Raw genomic sequence first — 18,728 nt, forward strand, 5'->3', positions numbered from 1 at the left:
CATGCAGCCAAATTCAAGGAGGAAGACCGGAATGTACCATCTGGCCTCCAAATTCCGCTAGTAGGTCTGGTCTGCATGGCAGCTTGAGATGTGGATGGAATGAATGGTGAAGAAGATCCAGGAACCACCATTGTCGAGGCTATTCTGGAGCAATTAGGTTCATCTTGGCGTTGGAGTGGGACAGCTTGATCATAACTGTCAGGATGAGGGGGCTCGGTGGAAAGGCGTAAAGAAATCTTGCCAGACAAGCTGATCCACAGGGAATTCCCCAGCATCCCTAGATGGGAGTAACTGGATGCGAAGTCGCAGCGTTTTCTGCTGTGCCGAACAATCCTACAGAAGGGGTGCCCCAAAAGCGGGAGATATTTTGAATGACCTCTTAGTATAAGCCCAGTTTGGGATTTTCATTGAGAACTCTGCTTGAACTTTCTGGACTCCTGGTAGATGAGTTGCTATTACCTTCAGGTTCCTGGCCAGAAGCCACCTCCAAATTGTATGGACCTCGAGTGATAACACTATAGACCTGGTGCCCCTCCCCCCGTTTGTTCAGGTAATACATGGTGGATGTATTGTCCGTCTGAACAAGTAGGGTGTCTGTGTTAAATGATGGGTGAAAAACAGGGGGCGGAGCGAACTGCCGAAGATGGCTGTGGCGTAGAGGAGCGGCCTGCTGTGAATCCTGCGGATCCGGGCGCTGCCTCTGGCTGCAATGGCTCTGGACCTGGCAGCACCTGACCAGGGAACGGATCGGCTGTGGGACAGAGAGCGACGGCCCCCTGGGGAGCGAGGCGGTGGAGCTGCGGGCGTGTGAGTGGCAACGGCGTGGCCACACATAATGGCAGGCGTGCGCCGTCTCGGAGAAGCTAGCGGTCTGGGCTGGCTACCGCTGGGGAGCAGAGCACGCCAGTGCACTGAGCACTGGTGCGCACAGATACTGCAGGGGCCCCTGGCCCTCGTGGGGCAAAAGTTGGATGAGGCGGCGGATGGGGCAGGGCTGATAAGGTTTCGGCCATGAATGGCACCTGGTGTGGAGCTAACAGACCCTTGTGGCACAAAAGGTGAGCTGTTACACCGTGGTGGGGCAGAACCACGAGGTGCAACCTGAGCGGAGGGGTCTGCGCTGGTGTCCAGCCTTTCATAAACTGCCTGGTAGCGGCCCATAGCAACTGCAAGGAGCGAAGGGTGGGACGCGTACAACTCCTGGACGGCCCTGCGTCCTTGAAAACCTGCTGTGACGCACCGGACCCCGAGCGCTAGAGAGGGTGGGTCAACATTGGTTACAAGACGCCCCCACCCCCCCCGGACCCTTACCTGGCTACCACGAATAAGTGGCCCTGATGGGGAAGCAACGCCCTAGGCCGCAGAAATCGCGGGTGGCGAGTCCGGATGCTGATCATGGGATCACAGCACTGACCCCACAGCCGGAACTCCAATCGCCCCAGGTGCAAGATACCCTACAGAAGATACTGGAGGCAATTGAGGAATCTAAGAACACCCTTAGACAAGAAATGGGGAAAGTGTCAGCAGAACTGGGTCTTCTAAGAACGGACCACCGAAAACTGGTGGAGAGAGTGGACAATGCAGAGGAAGGGCTGACTGAAATGGGCACATCCCACCGGGCGCAAGAAACTCAACTTGCACAACTTACAGAGTGCAGAGACTGGAACATAGGGCCAAAGACGCTGAGGGCCGCAGCCGGCGTAACAATGTCCGAAAAGTAGGCCTACCGGAAGGCATGGAGGACAACAACATGGTGGCCTACCTGGAACCCTGGATGAAAGGACTTATGGGCCCTCATCAGCTCACATCATTCTTTGCTCCGGAGAGAGCACACAAGGTCCAGACCAAGCCCCCTGCACCGGGACGACCCCCCCAGACCTGTTGTGGCCAAGCTGCTCCACTACAAAGATCAGGACTTGCTTCTTCAAAAAGTGCGGGAAGAGGGGCCCTTTGCCATGGAAAACAGGAGGGTCATTCTGTACCCAGACTACACAGCTGCGGTGCAGGCCAAGAGGGTGTCTTATATCGAAGGGAAGAAGACCCTCTGGACTGAAAGGGTTTGATATGCACTGCTCTTTCCCTCAAAACTGAAAATAATGTGTGATGGCCACACCCATTTCTGCCAGACCCCAGAGGAAGCTTGGTCCTGGCTTAAAACATATACAAATGGGACAGAACAGCAGAACTCATTTGAATCCACACCCTCTAGACGTCGGAAAAAGAGACGCCATTCTGATGATCGCACTCGCAGAGGCAGGGTGCTCGGACCAACGAAGACACAAGCTAGCCAAAGCAAACTGGCTGCGATTCAAGCAGCCACATCCCTGACAGAGTCGCCCTCCTCTGATAAGGACAAACTAAGCCACACAGACATGGGCGAGTCAGGGGATTAATCGGATCATTAATCGGTTGTGGATCCACTTGGAGGCCTGCCACACGTGACCCCTCAAACAGCTGAAGACATCATTTGGCCACGGCCGCTTCGCGCTACTGCATGGAACTCAGCTCTATAGGAGCAGCGCACGGAGTGTAAGTGTGGGCCGGTCCGGGCTACACTGAGGATCACCGCCATTGCAAAGCTCATAGATGAACATACCCCCCCCCCACCCCATTTGCCCTTGGACCATTCCAGCAGGGTGAAGATGATGGCCAGTTTTAGCCTGTTAACACAGATTTGGGCGGTCAGGTGTTGCCGTTCAGCCCTGGGGATGGGGAGTTGGGAATTGAGTATTACTGTTGAAATTGTTGCTGTTGATGATGCCCAGGATGAAGATCGGTGTGCGGGGTTGTGGGTGGATGACTGACTGATTCCCTGATGCCAGTAGTTACAACTCTTAAACTGATGTCTTGGAACATTTGGGGAATGCGGGGCATGTCGAAGAGCCACAAATATCTTGACATACATGAAGAGAAGGGGAGTACATATTGCACTACTACAGTAGAGACACTTCACCAAAGTGGAGGCCGACGGCCTCCATAAAAGATGGCAGGGGCAGCTTTTTGCCACCACATACTCTGCCTATGCCCATGAAGCGTTGGTCTGGGTGAGGGCGGGAGTGCCGTTTGAGCCAGTCTTGGTAGACACGGACAGGGAGGGCCGGTATGTCTTGGTGGAGGGCCGCTTGCGTGGATGTCTGGTGGTACTGAAAAGTATATACGCGCTCAACCAAGATCAGGTCTCCTTCTTACACGGGATGTCTGTTCGGCTGGCCTTACACCCGTGAGGCCCTTATCTCCTGGGCAGGGGGATGGAGACTTCAATGCTGTCCCTGATCCCGACATGGAATGTTCTACTCCGCCTCTGCGGGGGCGACGGCAATTCGGGTGGCTAAGGGCCTGATGAGTTGGAGATCTGGGTGGGAACTGGAAGATATCTGGTGGTTGCAGCACCAGTACAGCAGGGAGTTCTCCCACTATTCCCACATTTATCAAATACATACTAGAATCGACCATATGCTCTGCATGGCCAACATTAGCAGTACGTTTACACACTCAGGATAGTTAGGCCGCACGGTGTTCGATCACAGTCCACTGTTAGTGATGATGCAGACAGCTGAGAAACTATCACTGGTCCTGACGTGGCGCTTGTTTCCTAGAGGACGAGGCCTTCCACGGCGCCTTAGCGACTAAACTGATGGAGTACTTTACGTTAAATAAAGGGACAGCCTCAGATCGGAGGGTGGAATGGGAGACCCTGAAGGTGGTAGTCCGGGGCCATTTCCTAGGTCCAACAGTGGAAATCAGAAGGGAACTGACGACCGAAGTTCTTCGCGTAGAGACATTACTACATGGGTGGGAGTCGGGATTGGGTACTAACCCAGAGGTGCCTCAACTGCTTCCATTAGCGCACTGGAACGCCTTTGTTGCTACGACTATAAAGTACACACTAATAGGATCCACAAGGAGGGGAGGAGGGCTGGGAAGCTACTGGCGTGGCTGATAAAACCAGAAAGCAGGGGCAATCCAATTACCCATCTGACAACCCATGACGGGACTATACTGCACACACTGACGCATATTAACAATGAGTTTAGATCTTACTACATGTCACTCCATAGCGCACTGCTGCTGGCAGAGAGGGGTGCACTGCATACTTATTTGAGTGGCTTACCACTGCGAACGCTGCCAGGACCTGACAGTGGACAACTGCGGGCGCCAGTGATGGCACTAGAGGTGCGGACTGCTATAAAAAACAAATGGCGACTGGGAAAACCCCTGGGACTGACGGTCTCCCCCCTGAATTTGATCAAAGGTTTGTGGGAGTACTGATGCCACGACTGGTATAGATGTATAGAGAGGCCTACAAGAAGAGGGAATTTCTCACTCTTTTAGGGAGGTGTTGGTGATACCCCTACCTAAGGGGAAGCGGGACAAGGCAACGGTAGCTGATTATCGCCCACTTTCAATGTTAAACACCGACTTTAAAATACTCAGCAAGGTGCTGGTGAACCAACTACTCCCACATATGAGGGACCTCGTCTATGAAGACGAAAAAATGGTTCATCCCTACGCTAAACACCTCCTGTAACCTACGGAGGCTCTATAAACTGCTCTATGATGAGAAACATTTACATGACCCCCACAGCTCTGATAGTGTCAGTAGACCTAGAAAAGGCCTTTGACACGATACGTTGGGATTTTTTGGACACCGTAATGCAACGCATGGGTCTGGGACTGGAGTGGGGGAAATGGGTAAAATTGCTCTACACTCTGCCAGCTACGAGGTTCATGCAGGAACTAGACAAGGCTGCCCACTCTCGCCCCTATTATTTGCCCTAGCTATAGAGCTCTTGGCAGAGACGTTCCGGAGTAGAGGACGGGAGTGGGGTGTGATCAGAAGGGGGGGTCCCACACATTATCTCTCTGCACGCAGACAACCTCCTAAGCTATGTACCAGATGGGGACGCAGTGCTCCCATAGGTGCTCCAGACGCTGGAGGATTTCTGTAAACACTCGGGCTTACGGCTCAACAGACAAAAGACGTATGTGTTCGCTATGATAGAGGGGATGACACGCCCGCCCTCGTGTCTGATGGATGTACAATGGGCCCCTTGGACGTTCAAGTACTTGGGGATCCAGATTTACCACAATAACAAAGACCTACGGGAGGGCAACCTGGGAAAAGCGTATCTGGCTCTGAAAGCGGAGGTAGCCTTCTGGCGATCCTTAAAGCTACCAGTTATGGCCAGAATTGTGCCTACCAAGATGGTGATGCTCCCTAGACTCCTCTATTACTTCACCAACTTACCATTGGCTGGGCCGGTATCGTGGTTTCGGACAATAGACTCTCTGCAACGTGAACTGATCCGGGACGGGGGACGCCAGCGTGTGGCACAAGGGACGCTTTGTCTACCAACTGAAAAGGGTGGACGTGGAGCCCCAGATTTTGAAATCTAGTATCTGTCAGCTCAATTACAGTGGTTGGCGAGATGGCTACATGGACTAAACCTGACAGAGACAACGCTGGACAGTGAATCCGGGCGAGGGGAGGAACTCATAACCTGTATGCTATGGGGGAAAACAGTACCGCCCAAACCGAACATATTGGTATCCACAGCCCTGGCAGCATGGCGTAGAGCCCTTCAGAGAACAAATACAATGAATCCCTATGCACCTGCACTTCCCCTTGTGGGACTCCCACATGACGCAACTGGGCCCGCCTTCACCCCCAGACAACTTAAATGTTGGACAGAGGCAGAGATCACTACTGTGGGCGAATGCTACCGGGCGGGATGTTGATCCCCCTTCGGGGACCTTGCAGACCAAAAGGGTTTACTGCTCAGCCAATTCTTGAATTATGAGGCTCTAGTGCAGGCCATGAAAACACTGTGGGGAGACGGTAGTGACGAACCACCCACGGCGGCAGCCCTCCAGACTATGGGGGGAGGCTAGCACTTGGTAACCTGCATATATAAGGCTCTAAACGGGATAACTGAGAGGCCGCTGGACGGACTGCAACTCAAATGGGACGCCGACATGGATAAGACCATGACGGATGCCGAATGGCATAGGACTTTAGCCTTGGCATGTAAGATTTCGCATAATACACGCCTGAAGTATATACAATACAACTATGTCCATAGGACCTATCTCACTCCGCACAGAATTAACCAGATCTACGGGGGGTTGGCAGGAGCCTGCCCCCGATGTCGGCTGGTTGGCACGGACCTTCGCCATATGACATGGGGCGGCCCCTTGCTAAGACCCTATTGGGGCGGGGTGACTGCCCGACTCAACACAGTTTTACAAAGACAATTAGACAATGGGCCTGCGATGTGTCGGTTGGGCCTTTTTGACAAGCCCTTAGCTAAAAAAGTGGGGAATAGGTTTGCAGATTTGGTATTAGTGCTTGCGCGCAGGAGAGTGGCGATGGCCTGGAAAAGCAAGTGTGGACCCTGTCTTGCCACATGGGTGACAGATGTTACTCATTGGGCAAGGGCGGAGGAGAAGGTGCTCCAGAAAGTGGAGATGAGGGTACTGAGGCGCCGGCCAATTGCCCCTTTGTGGGTGAAAGTAGTGGATGCATGGGACACACTGGACGTCGAGGCAAACGATAATGTGGGTGGTGCCCTGGCTTTGAACAACACAGGGGCGATTGAGGCCTGATGCAGACAGGACCGCTGGTGGGCTGCGTCCTAGGAGAGACTCTCTCCCCACCCCCCCCCATGGACCTCCCCCTCCCATTGACCGCCTCTCACACGTGCATGTGTAGAGAGTGTGATCTTGTCCTCCCATTTGGCCATCAAATGGTTCTACTGGTCTTCTAGACACTCCTGGAGAGGTCGCATGTGGAGGCGAGCACTGGGAGTGAGAAAGATGCTGGTGGCAGTTGATCTGAGGAGAGATGAGAGTTCTCTTGCTGTTGGCCTAGGTACCTTCTTCAGAGTCTGACATTTGTGAAGGATCGATAAGCGTAGTTCCTCCAAAGGATAATATTTTGCATGAATGGCGCTGATGGTGGCCCCTCAGTAATGGAACACCTGGACTGGTGTCGACGTTGACTTGTTACGGTTGACGTGAAGACCCAACCGATGAAGGCGATCGCAAGTCCAATTGAAATGCAGTGAGGCTTCATGAAAAGTGGATGCCTTTTTGAGCCAATCGTCTAGCTAGAAGTAGACCAAGATTTGGTGTTTTCTTAGATGGGCTACCACTTCAGTCATGCATTTGGAAAATATTGAGACCAAAAGGCAGTACTGTGTACTGGTAATGGTTGTGCCCCACAAGGAACCTGAGAAATTTCCAGTGCTTCCTGGTGATGGGAATGTGGAAGTATGCATAGTGAAGGTCAATACCCAGGAGTCAATCAATCAATCAATCAATCATAGTATTTATAAAGCGCGCTATGTACCCGTCAGGGTTTCGAGGCGCTGAGGGGGGGTGTGGGGGATGGGGGGGGAGGGGAGCGCTGCTGGTTTATCGGTCGAAGAGCCAGGTCTTGAGGAGCCTTCTGAATGCGAGGAGGTCCTGGGTCTGGTGAAGGGATGTGGGGAGAGAGTTCCAGGTCTTGGCGGCGAGGAAGGAGAAGGATCTGCCGCCGGATGTCTTGCGCTGGATTCGGGGTACAAGGGCGAGGTTGGCGGATCGGAGTTGACGTGTTGGGGTGTAGAAGTGAAGTCTGGTGTTGAGGTAGGAGGGTCCGGTGTTGTGAAGTGCCTTGTGAGCGTGGGTCAGGAGTTTGAAGGTGATCCTCTTGTCTACCGGGAGCCAGTGGAGTTCCTTTAGGTGAGGGGAGATGTGACTTCGGCGGGGTATGTTGAGGATCAGTCGGGCGGAGGCATTTTGGATACGTTGTAGGCGTTTGATGTCTTTGGTTGGGATGCCTGTGTAGAGTGCGTTGCCGTAGTCAAGTCTGCTGCTGACGAGGGCCTGGGTCACCGTCTTTCTGGTTTCTGTTGGAATCCACTTGAAAATTCTGCGGAGCATTCGGAGGGTGTTGAAACAGGAGGAGGAGACGGCGCTGACCTGTTTGGACATGGTGAGGGCGGAGTCCAGGATGAAGCCGAGGTTTCTTGCGTGGCTGGCAGGGGTGGGTGGGGGTCCGAGGACGGAGGGCCACCATGAGTCGTTCCAGGCCGAGGGAGTGCGTCCGAGGATGAGGACTTCCGTCTTGTCGTCCACAGGAGTCCGTTGTGATGTGTTGCTACTCTTTCAGGAAATGTGGAACGCTTCTCCCTCCTGAGTGGAGAACGAAGAAGGGAAAGGGCGGACTCAAGATTCTGTGCCTGATGTTTGGTTACCACCTTGGATGGGTTGATGGTTAGAGCATCCTCTTGATGGTTTACATTGTGTGTGGTACCATCGCTGATGCTGCTGAGATCTGCTTGGAATCCATTGAAGGTTGAACCGTTTAAAGAAAAACGACGTTGGTAGGGTCGGAACAATTTGCGTTGTTCTCTAGGCTTCTCCAGTTCTACTGCTTTTAGTGTGTTGATTTCCATTTTCATTCTTGTCCTTTCGTCATCAGTAGGGCTGCCAAATAATGTGGAACCAGAGAATGGCAAATTCTGGATACATTGGTGAGCTTCTGGTTTCAATTACATTAGTCTGAGCCAAGCATGCCTCCTCAGAGGTATTCCATGGCAATAACCATATGCGGAAAGTAGGGAAGAGTCTTCCCCTGCACTAATTATTTGGTTTGATACCATTGCCCACTCATTTACGATTTCTAGGAAGTCTTCCCATTTATCCTTTAGAAGGTGCTCGGCAAATTGTTGGACTGAATCCCAAAAGGCCTGGTCGTACCTTCCCAAGAGGGCAGGAGCACTGGCTGATTTCATTGACGCCGCATCTGTGCTGCAGACTTTCCGGCCTGCTGAATACAGTTTTATACTGTCCTTAACTGGAGGTGAAGAAGATGGAGGTGAAATGTGCTTTGGCAGCCAAGATCACGACAGAGTCAAGAGGAGGATCTGAACGTAAAAATAAGAGATCTTGCTCCAGAGACCTGTATTTCTTTTGAAACCTGGATGGGGCAGGCTTAGCAGTGGCCTGAGTTAAAACAGGTCCATGGCCAGCTCAAGTAGACCTGGAACCAGGTAAAGGTCTTGAGATGGAACGCTGATGTAGTGCCTCATAAATCACCTAAGTGGACGGTGTACGGACTGAATTGGTATATTTAGTTTGGCAGCCCCTTGGACTAGTACCTCTTGAAAAGTGGATACATCATTTATGGGAGAGACACATAGTGGTGGAGTGTCCAATAAGGTTGGTGAGTCATCTCTTACTGAAGAAGAGGAATGGTCGGTATGTCATCAATGAGAACACAACCTTGCTCTATGGTGAGATCCATGACGGCGATGCTGATGCTTTGAAGTGGTCGAAAAGCACCCTGGTGTGTAATGATGAGTGGTAGGACGACCATGAGCACGTTGGCGTCCTGGGAACTGGCGTTCTCCTGGGGTCTGGAGGAGGTGGTAAAGTAGAAGGCGCTACAGGTGGAGGAAGCACCGGTATACGAAGTGGAGGCGGTGGCAGAGATGAGGCGGTGGCAGAGATGAGGCCGGTGGAGGAGGTGATGAAGGTGGTGGTGTAGGAGACGGAGAGGAAGGTAACATCACAAAAGAAGGTTATGAATCAGTTGAAAAATAAATTCTTCTCCTATTTCTTCTCTTCCTCCTCAACATCGGCAAACTCCTTGACGTCGACCTCTTGAGTCGACGTTTAGATCTCGACGTTGATAGTCTACACCGTGTCAATGGCAAAAAAGGGACTTCAACATCAAAGTACTTCTCAACGTCATTTGCCTGCGACGAGGCACTGGTGCATAATCCCTTGACGTCAACTGGTGTATTGTCGACGGCAAGCATCGCCGTTTCTCCGACACTGACCCAGCCCTTGACGGTGAACAAGTTGGAACAATACTGTGCCTCGACGTTCATGGGACCAATGTCATTTCTGGCTAGAAACACTCACTCGAGATCTTGCGTGTCCACTGAAGGTTGAAGATAGAGCCCTGGTGCAAGACTGACCTTCCCCTCGCTCTGAAGTCCCACTGGCAAGCCGTTTTTGTTATCCTTTCCTCTTTTGTTGCTTGCAGGCGAATCTTCTCCCTGTTGTGCAGTGCTTCTGGAAAATGTCCTGCAGATGTCACAGGAGGTAAGAAGATGAGAGGAAGGTAGGCAGATGATACATACCTTATGGGGGTCTGTTTTAGCCTTTTTCCTGCCACATCTAGGGCACTTGTCGAACAGTGAAGGCATTTTATTCAACAAAATACCTCAGTTTTCTGTCAGAAAATAACTGAAAATGGCAGGAACATATAAGAAATTGAATAAAAGGTGCTGTTAACAATTTCTGACAAAATATTTCCTGAGGAAAAATTCTATAAAAGGTCGAGCTCAATGCTTCAGGCTCGTGTTAGCAGGAGCTGGAAGAAAAAGAACTGAAGCAACTGCCACCAGCTGGGCATGGTGGGATACTGGTGGTCCCTAGGTTCTTGAAGGCACAGTGTCTATTTTAACCTATTTAATGGCAGCCTATGAGGCTACTCTACCCTGCTATTCCTCATCTCAATCATAAAAAGGGGTTTGTGAAAGAGATGTATAGTGTTTGCAAAACATCCTAAATTATACTCAGTTTTAAAATATTGGTCCTTTTTAGACTTCATGATGAAGATGTTGGTCTAGTAGCCTAGAAATATAGGCTGCATCATCTGTCTCCATGGTAAGTGTCTCCACAGGCCTTCATGAAAAAATGTGAGATTTACCACTTAAGAAGATATATTAAAGAAATGCTCTGGGGTCCCCACACGTGGGTGGGACTATTAAGTGTTTATGACTATACACAGAAATGCTCTACAAGAGACAGTCCCCTACCTTGTGCACAAACAAGATGGGGGACGAAGGGCTCATTACGCAAAACAGAAACATACCTTCCAACTTAGCCCAACATCTTTAAAGTCCTCACTATAATCAACCAGCAAGGAGTGCACCCTTATTTCAAATGAGTCAGTCAGTAGAAGCCAGAAAAGCATTCTTCATCTGCTTCTTGAAGCCCTCCATCTCCGTTACTAGTTTATTAATTAGATCCTGTAATCCCTTCAGGTAAAGGTCTAGAAAGTCTCTCAAAAGGGGTACAGAACCTTGAGATACCAAGTCCTGAGCGGTCCCTGCAAACGGACTCTCACAACCCAGTGTGAAATTAACCAGGCAGTTCACAGTCACTTCAGGCCTTCTGGCAGTTCCCATCACACATCCTCCAAGCCTCCTTTGTAACATCTCAAATAAATTCAGTCCATTGTAGATAGAAGAAGGAGGTTGCTAGCAGAGAAATAGGCTGATATGGAAAAGTGGATCCCAGAGGTAAGGGTGGAGGATAGGCCACTTGAGTTCCATGGTTCAATTTCTTACCCTGCAACCGATCCTCAGACTGTTCAAGAGAGATGTGAGAGGGACTACGAGGCATCACAGACTGACATTCAGTTGCCAGAGCAATGCCTGCATGAGAGGGCTCAGATTGGCAAGAAACGGAATGGTGAATCAAGAGCACATGCTGCCTCTGATACTCACTTAACCAACAGGTTTTTTTTAGGGACCAGGCACCCACATTATTGTATGAAGCAATGGTACTAAAGGTACAAACTTGGGCAACTGAAATAGTACTTTTAAAGGGGAACTGTTTAAGTTGTCTAAAATATCAGAGTCAGAAAAAGACAAAGTATATCACAGCCCCATAAAGCTAATTTTATGGCACAAAATTATGTAGTCGGTTTAGCGAGTCATATGATGCAGACAATCTTGACCTACTTCAAGAAATGGAAACTGAGTTTCAATGAGATCATTACCCCATCTTAAAGCCTATAGGGTCCCTCCTACCATTTATAAGGGCAGTCATCAGTATCAAAATCCTTAGGTTCTACCAAATACTTTTCACAGTTGGCAAGCGTGCAGTATGGAGGCTCTCATGGGCATTGTTATGAAAAAGGCAAGTGCTGGAAGACCAAGATTTGCTTGATTAACTTGCGGTCTGGCAGAGAAGGAGATTTTTTTGAAGGAATCTAACATCTTGTCATTTTCTTAGTCTTTGGCAAATGAAAACTCACAGAAGGATAGAAATAGCTGAAATTTAGTGGCAACGCAAACGGATGAGTTGTAGATGACAGTTTATGATGACCATATCTCTGCAAACCTTCAACAATTATCAAGAAGAACTGGCAAGTGTGCAATCCTTGTGTGACTGCCTGCCCTTCTCGCTTTGCTTATAGCTATGGAAGTGAATATAGAGAGCAACTGTAAGGTGTTCTATCTTTAATTGGTCACTGTGTTTAATTTTCAAGCTCACTAGTGAATCTCTTTTTTCCATTCCTTTTATTCTTTTAGATTTGCAAGTTTTGACAGAAGCCATCTGGTCAACTGTGACTTTTAATTTCAGGTGGTCGACTATTCCTGTCAACTTAAATGGAGGATAAACAAATTCCATAAAATCCTGATTGAAGGTGTTGCAATCCCATTTCATTCAGTTCACCCAAGAGATTTATTTGCTCAGTTTCAAGTAAGAATTAGGCTTCGCAACCCCTTCACTCAAGAAAATCACCTGTGTTGATCAACTGTGATTCAGATTTTGCTGACAACAGCAGAATTAGGCTGTGGCCACATATGTGATTAGATAGCTTTACCCTTGATGGTTCCTTTAACCTAGGAGCTGGGTTGATAATCAATTTAATGCCCAGGATGGTTCTGCATTTTGAGATGGATACAATGCATTTTGATGGATTGTGGAAGGCACCGTGGCATGTATAGTACTCAGACAAATGAAGTAGATTGACAACTTATTGTGAAGCATATGAAAGATTCAAACACAGGTTCATTGATTTCTGTGGAGCATCTCCAGTATGGCAGATCACAACTATACCAGCACCCAAGGCCCTAATCCTTTTTTTCTATCAGAATAGTTAGGTAATAAGTTAGGAAGAAAGTCTGACTTATCGGATGTGGAAATGTAATTTATTTAATAGTTTTACATAGCACTACTGTATAAAAAGGCATTAGTGCCAAGGGTTTAGGACACACTCCTTTGGATGATTATATTCATTTCACAAACAATTATTGCTACTCATACAAAAATTCGTTTCTAGGTCATTTTAACACTTTAACTGGAAGCAAACATCCTATCCCAGTAACATCTGTAAGATATAGAACATTAAAAGGTGAGTGCATCTGTTATAAACTGAACAAGAATATATATTCTTACCCACAGATTGTGATATGGATCGGTTTTATTGCCAGGATCATATATAAGGCAATTTCCTCCATAGTCTCTTTCTGGTAGGGCAACACCTAATTTTGGATCAATAAACTTCATAAATTGTCTTCCGTCATGAACAGTCTGAAAAAGTAAGTTGTGTTAGTGGTAGACTGCATAAAAATGCCTCTTTTAAAAAAAAAAAAAAATAAAAAAAAAAAAAAATGATACACTATGTTTAACAATGCATAAATCAACGAAGAGTTATTAACAAGTATTAGTTCTTGGTTTTGAACTTTATCCAACATAAATAGCCGGCTACTGGTAATCAGCATAAAGACAACGTATGCATTATCAAAACTATAAACGAGGTATGTCCTGCCATAGAAGAGCAATAATTGAAGTCCCTTTCCTAAATCTTGACTGTCTGCTATGCTGTTGGTCACTAACAGAAAAGAAGCTCAAGAGAATAGTAACTATATAAAATCTATCTCACAGCTTAGGAGAGGCATGGGGAAATATGTAAAACTCGTTTATATCAATTAGAATTAGCTAGTAAGACAAAGATGTATCTGAGCTACAAAAAAAATTCAAAAAAACAAATTAAATTTAAAAAAAAAAAAAAAAAAAAAAAAAAAAAAATCGGAGGAGCAACAGACTGGCATTTACGAATCAAAAGAAAATATCCATTGTGGAGAACTGTTTTGACACAGTAAGATTTATTTTATTTTTTTACCTTTCCAGTAGGTAATATTCTTTAGGCATTTAAAAGCAGTATAAAATCAGCCTGAAGAACTTTTGAGGAAATCATTAAATAAAAAAAATAAAAAACACGATTTTTGAAGACTGTTTAACCAACTGGAAGCTGACAAGTTTTGAAGAACAAGATAAAAACCTTCGGTAACACTCTTTCTTGTGGTTAATCTATCTAAAAAGAGTTTCCTCCTCAGATAATCCCAAAAAAGGTAGACATGATGCAGGGAAACTTTGTAGCAGTAGTCATATGTGTGGATGGGTGTGCAGCTCTGCATTGACTCATGCTGGTATCAGTTCCTCCTGTTTTTACCTTTCTGCACCTTCAGATGAAGAGTGGGATTAGCAGTTGCCAAGTGTGAGAAGCACTAAGTAGTGACCTTTTCAAATATTACAAATGCAGACACTCCACAGAAAGGGGAGAGGAGAAGGCAGTGAGTAATCTTTGATAGGCAGAGTTTACACCAGAAAGAGCATTACCAAAGGTAAGTAACTTTTTCTTTGGACACCGGCTCCTAGCCACATGTTGCTCACCTTAGAATGTTATCAAAGCAGTACCTACCAAGGGTGGAGGGTCTGCTCAGTGGGACTAGACCAAAATTTATTGTAGAACTGGGCTAACAAAGTGTCCTTACCATTGGGTTTGGCTGTCAATGCAGTAGAGTTTCGTGAACATATGCACTGACGCCCATGATGCAGCTTGCCACCAATCAAAGGGAGGCACTCCTTGTGCCAGCTCAGTGATCGTGGCCTTAGCCCTGATTGAACAGCCTATCAGACCTTCTGAGGACGTTTACTGGCCAGTGTGCAACAAATATTAATTTGAGGAACTATCCCCCTCAACAGGGTTCTCTTAAGCAGTCTTCCTTCTTTGTTCTAGAACAACATACAAAAAGTCAAGCCTGCACAATGGTTTTTTGACCAACCAATTTAACAACAGCTTAAAGCTGTTTTGGAGACCAACCAATAGAGCCACTTCTCTTTTGAACGGTGAGGTGCAGCAAACAATGCTGTACAGTGATTGACTGTCCAAAGTGGAGAGCAGCAACGGCTTTTAGTAAGATGGGTGCCTGGGTTCTCCGCACCAATTTGTACAGAAAAAAAGGTGGTGTAGGGAACTTACACTGGATGTATTTGTAGTTGAACTTACACAACAAGCTGGTGTAATATGAGAAAGACCGTCATCAAGGTCAGTAGGTGCAGTAAGAAGCTTTGTGTAGGCTCAAAAGGCATACAGAGACCAAGTTAAAGTTCCACTGTGGCATCACAAACAGTTTGCGAATGGGTGTCTAATCTTTAATAAACAGCACCATGACAGGTGATTTATTGAAGGGATCATGGCTCCCAACACTACTGGCCTGGAATGTGTGAGGTATCCACACGCCCAATAGACAGTACACCATCTATTCCTATATTAAGGGACATCCCGTGCACATTGCTCTGTTGCCGGAATCCCACCTGACAACCCCAGAAATTTAAAGACTTCATAGGCGCTGGTGTGGCCAGATATATTCCACACACTACTCTTCCTATGCTCACTGAGCTCTTATTTGGATCAGAGATGGGGTCCATTCACAGTGGAGGGCAGATACACATTTGTCAGGGGCCGATTGCGCAGAAAACACATCCTTATTGGCAACATTTACGCTCCCCATTTCGACCTAGTTTATTTCTTAAGACAACCCTAACAGAAATTTTATACCGCTTGAGGAGGGGAATTGGGTATACCCCGGTTGCTTGGGGGAGACTTCAACAGCATTTTGGACATGACCCTTGAACCCTTCTCCCCACGTCTGCCTCACACAGCAGCGACCTCCAATGCTTATAATCCCACCACTAGCTCTATAACCAGGACCTCCTTGACATATGGCACACCCATCAAGACTTTGTGACAGTATATTCCTTTTATTCTGCCCTACATGGTCTGCATGTACGTACTGATGGAATACTATGCACCACCAACCTAACCCATTATGTATAGCACATAGACTACTTAGGCCGAACACACTTAGATCATAATCCTTAATATCTCGATTTGGATTGGGATCCTGGCCCACCTCCAGTTCCCACAAGGTGCAAGCAACTGGCGGCCCTAGAAGACCCTGCATTCCGCAAGTCTGTCTGGCACATCACTGATTATTGTGACCGGAATGAGGGTTCCACAAGTACGTGTCACATAATGGGACGCCTTTAAGGTGACCCTCCGTGGTCACTGCATGGGGCGGTCATAGAATATTCGCAAACAACTGGGTAGAGAAGTAACCACGGTGGAACATCAATTGATGCATCTGAAAATGAAACCATGCATGACCCCAGAAACCGATTGGCACTTGTCGCGGCCCAAAAAGAACAACCGACACTTCTGGAAAAACTACGCTGTCAGAGCTATGCGGCATCCTCAGCCAGGACACACACCACAGCCAATAGGGCTAGTTCTCTGTTTTCCGGGTAAATAAAAGAAAAAAGACCCCCAGCGCCTAACACAAGTGCTATGTAGTCAAACAGGCACACTATACTACACTCAACACGAAATTCACAATCCATTATCACTACTCCAAATTATACCGCTCTAATGGGTTAATCTCCACGGATGCCACTGACTCCTTCCTGCCAGGCCTACCCTTACCTCAGGCTACACTGGACCAACAGATGGAACTCAATGAACCCATCACACTGCCTGAGGTCCAGAATGCCATCAAAGCCCTGTCCACTATCAAAACTCCCAGTCCAGATGGCCTACCAGTGGAAGTTTACAAAGCATATGCCCTATTACTAGCAACCCGCTTACTCCGCATCTATAAGGAAGTGCTAGACCAAACACACCTGCCCACCTCTCTTTGCAATGCCTTTCTAATTTTTTAACAAAACCATGTAAAGATCTAACGCAACTCAATAAGTGAATAACAGCTTTGAATTGAACATTTGTTTTCCAGATGAATTTGCTAACTGGTGATAACCAACAGATTTAGACATGGAACCTCCCCTCTAATTAAATCAGAGTCTATGTTGCTGCTGTTGTCACTGATCGTATTTTCAACAAGAGGATTCAACTCTCTGCCTGTTGTAATAAAGTCAGTCATTATGAAGACAGTTTACATTTTGTAAATTCTATTGTGTTTCTCTAAACCTGTGGATGTTTACACTGACTTGTTTGGACAACAGCAAGCCTTCTTTCAACATCACCTAAAAATCCAATCTCTGGTCCTTTGGTAGCTCAACAGCACATTTCTGCACTGTTTCATATAGAAAACTACTGTATCTTCCTAGAAGAGGCAAAGCACTTTCAGTTTTAAGTGCTATGAAAGCAGTATCACAGATTAACATAGGCCACAGTGCGGATTCTTTCCTCTGCCATTTACAATAGGCCTGTCACCCTCTTTCTAGTACAGATTTCCAACTTCACAGTCTTGCACCAAATGTCAAGAGAAAGGGATACAAATGACTAGTGTAGCAAGACAAGGTATGTAGGGAAACAGAGGAATAGGGACATATGTGAAAGAGGAAGCCTAGAAGGCCAAGCAGGGCAGGAGTGGAAGAACCCAGGGGTAAGATGAGACATGAGGAAAAAGAACAGGAGGAGAGGAAAACAGGCACCCACAATGAAGGGACTGTGTTACAAGGGAGATGGGTGGGTTGAGAGGAGCTAACAGCCCTTCATAGGCTGCCAAATAAATAAAAGGATACTATTTAAACTTTAGTACTGGCGAACTGAGCCTTTCATGGCTCTGCTCCCAAGTACTTATGTGACTGATTCATTCATTATCTTCCCTCTCGGGCACTTTACTCTGGAGAAAAAATAAATGTTTGCATATATCCCGAAAATTAATTGCACCACGAAAGGGGGGGGGGGCTTCATCTTTTTCTTTCCTGGCAGCACAATCATGTAACCATCTTTCACTTCAGCTTTGTAGAACTGATAATGAACACCCGTTTCGCAAGGTACTCAAAACCTGGCTCTTTGGGTTGGTATATTGAATGGACTTCTGCAAGTTGTCCATTTCCCAGCTCTGGAACACTCTCTGGAGTAGCTGTGCATTTCAGAAATAGTTTCATTCATTCAAAGAGGGAATGAGGAAGTGAGAGAGATTATTGGTGTTAATAGTTGTTTAGGTGTAAGGCTGATAAATTCTAACATGATTAGGTATGAAGGGTTTGCCGCTTCGTGCACTACATTCTTTACATTAAGCAACATTAACATAATATTTACCACATTTATATTTGATAATAAAAAAAATATGCTTACCTGAAATAGTATAAAGATAAGAAATAGCTCATAAACCACACTTACACACAACCAAAATCTCCAGTAAGCTAAAAGTAAAAAGAAAAAATAAGATTAATGGATTGTTCATATGAACGTTACAGAATAGTTACAGTAAAATCATCCTCCCACGTTTATCTCCTTGAGATTTACTTGCATCTTCAAAGATCTCATGGCCACTTTTTACAGTGTTCCTTCCTTAAATCAACCATTTTTGCTTTAAGGTACTTACACTATTAAAAACGCATTATATAATGCTCCAACTCATATGTCTTATCTGCTTGATGAATGCTTGTTTCTCCATTTTTTTGTGTATTGTTTGTGTTTAAAATCATCGAAAATGCTTATATTGGGTCCCCGGCTTCCAGTAAGTGAGTAGCTGTAAGAAATTGGGTTACTGCTTGAGGAGGGTGGAACTCTACTTAAGTAGTAAACACAATTCTTGTCAGGGCGAATTCACAAACTACCCTAAATTAACCTGTGCTCAACCCTCGGGCAGTTTGTCATAGAGCAGTCAGGCTTAACTCAGAGG

At 46.9% G+C, this 18,728-nt stretch overlaps 1 protein-coding gene across 1 annotated transcript in view; it reads right to left on the bottom strand.

Moving 5' to 3' along the window:
• The window catches only part of PTDSS2 (phosphatidylserine synthase 2), a 298,247-nt gene that overhangs the window by 208,353 nt on the left and 71,166 nt on the right, over positions 1-18,728 (bottom strand). Inside the window, exons 4-5 of the mRNA XM_069223022.1 lie at positions 18,179-18,246; positions 13,192-13,326 (exon numbers count right to left, since the gene is read on the bottom strand). Of these exons, the coding sequence (XP_069079123.1) occupies positions 13,192-13,326; positions 18,179-18,246 (203 nt within the window). The remainder of the gene's footprint in view (positions 1-13,191; positions 13,327-18,178; positions 18,247-18,728) is intronic.

Source organism: Pleurodeles waltl, chromosome 3_1 (assembly GCF_031143425.1).
Source record: "Pleurodeles waltl isolate 20211129_DDA chromosome 3_1, aPleWal1.hap1.20221129, whole genome shotgun sequence".
Taxonomy (NCBI): Eukaryota; Metazoa; Chordata; class Amphibia; order Caudata; family Salamandridae; genus Pleurodeles; species Pleurodeles waltl.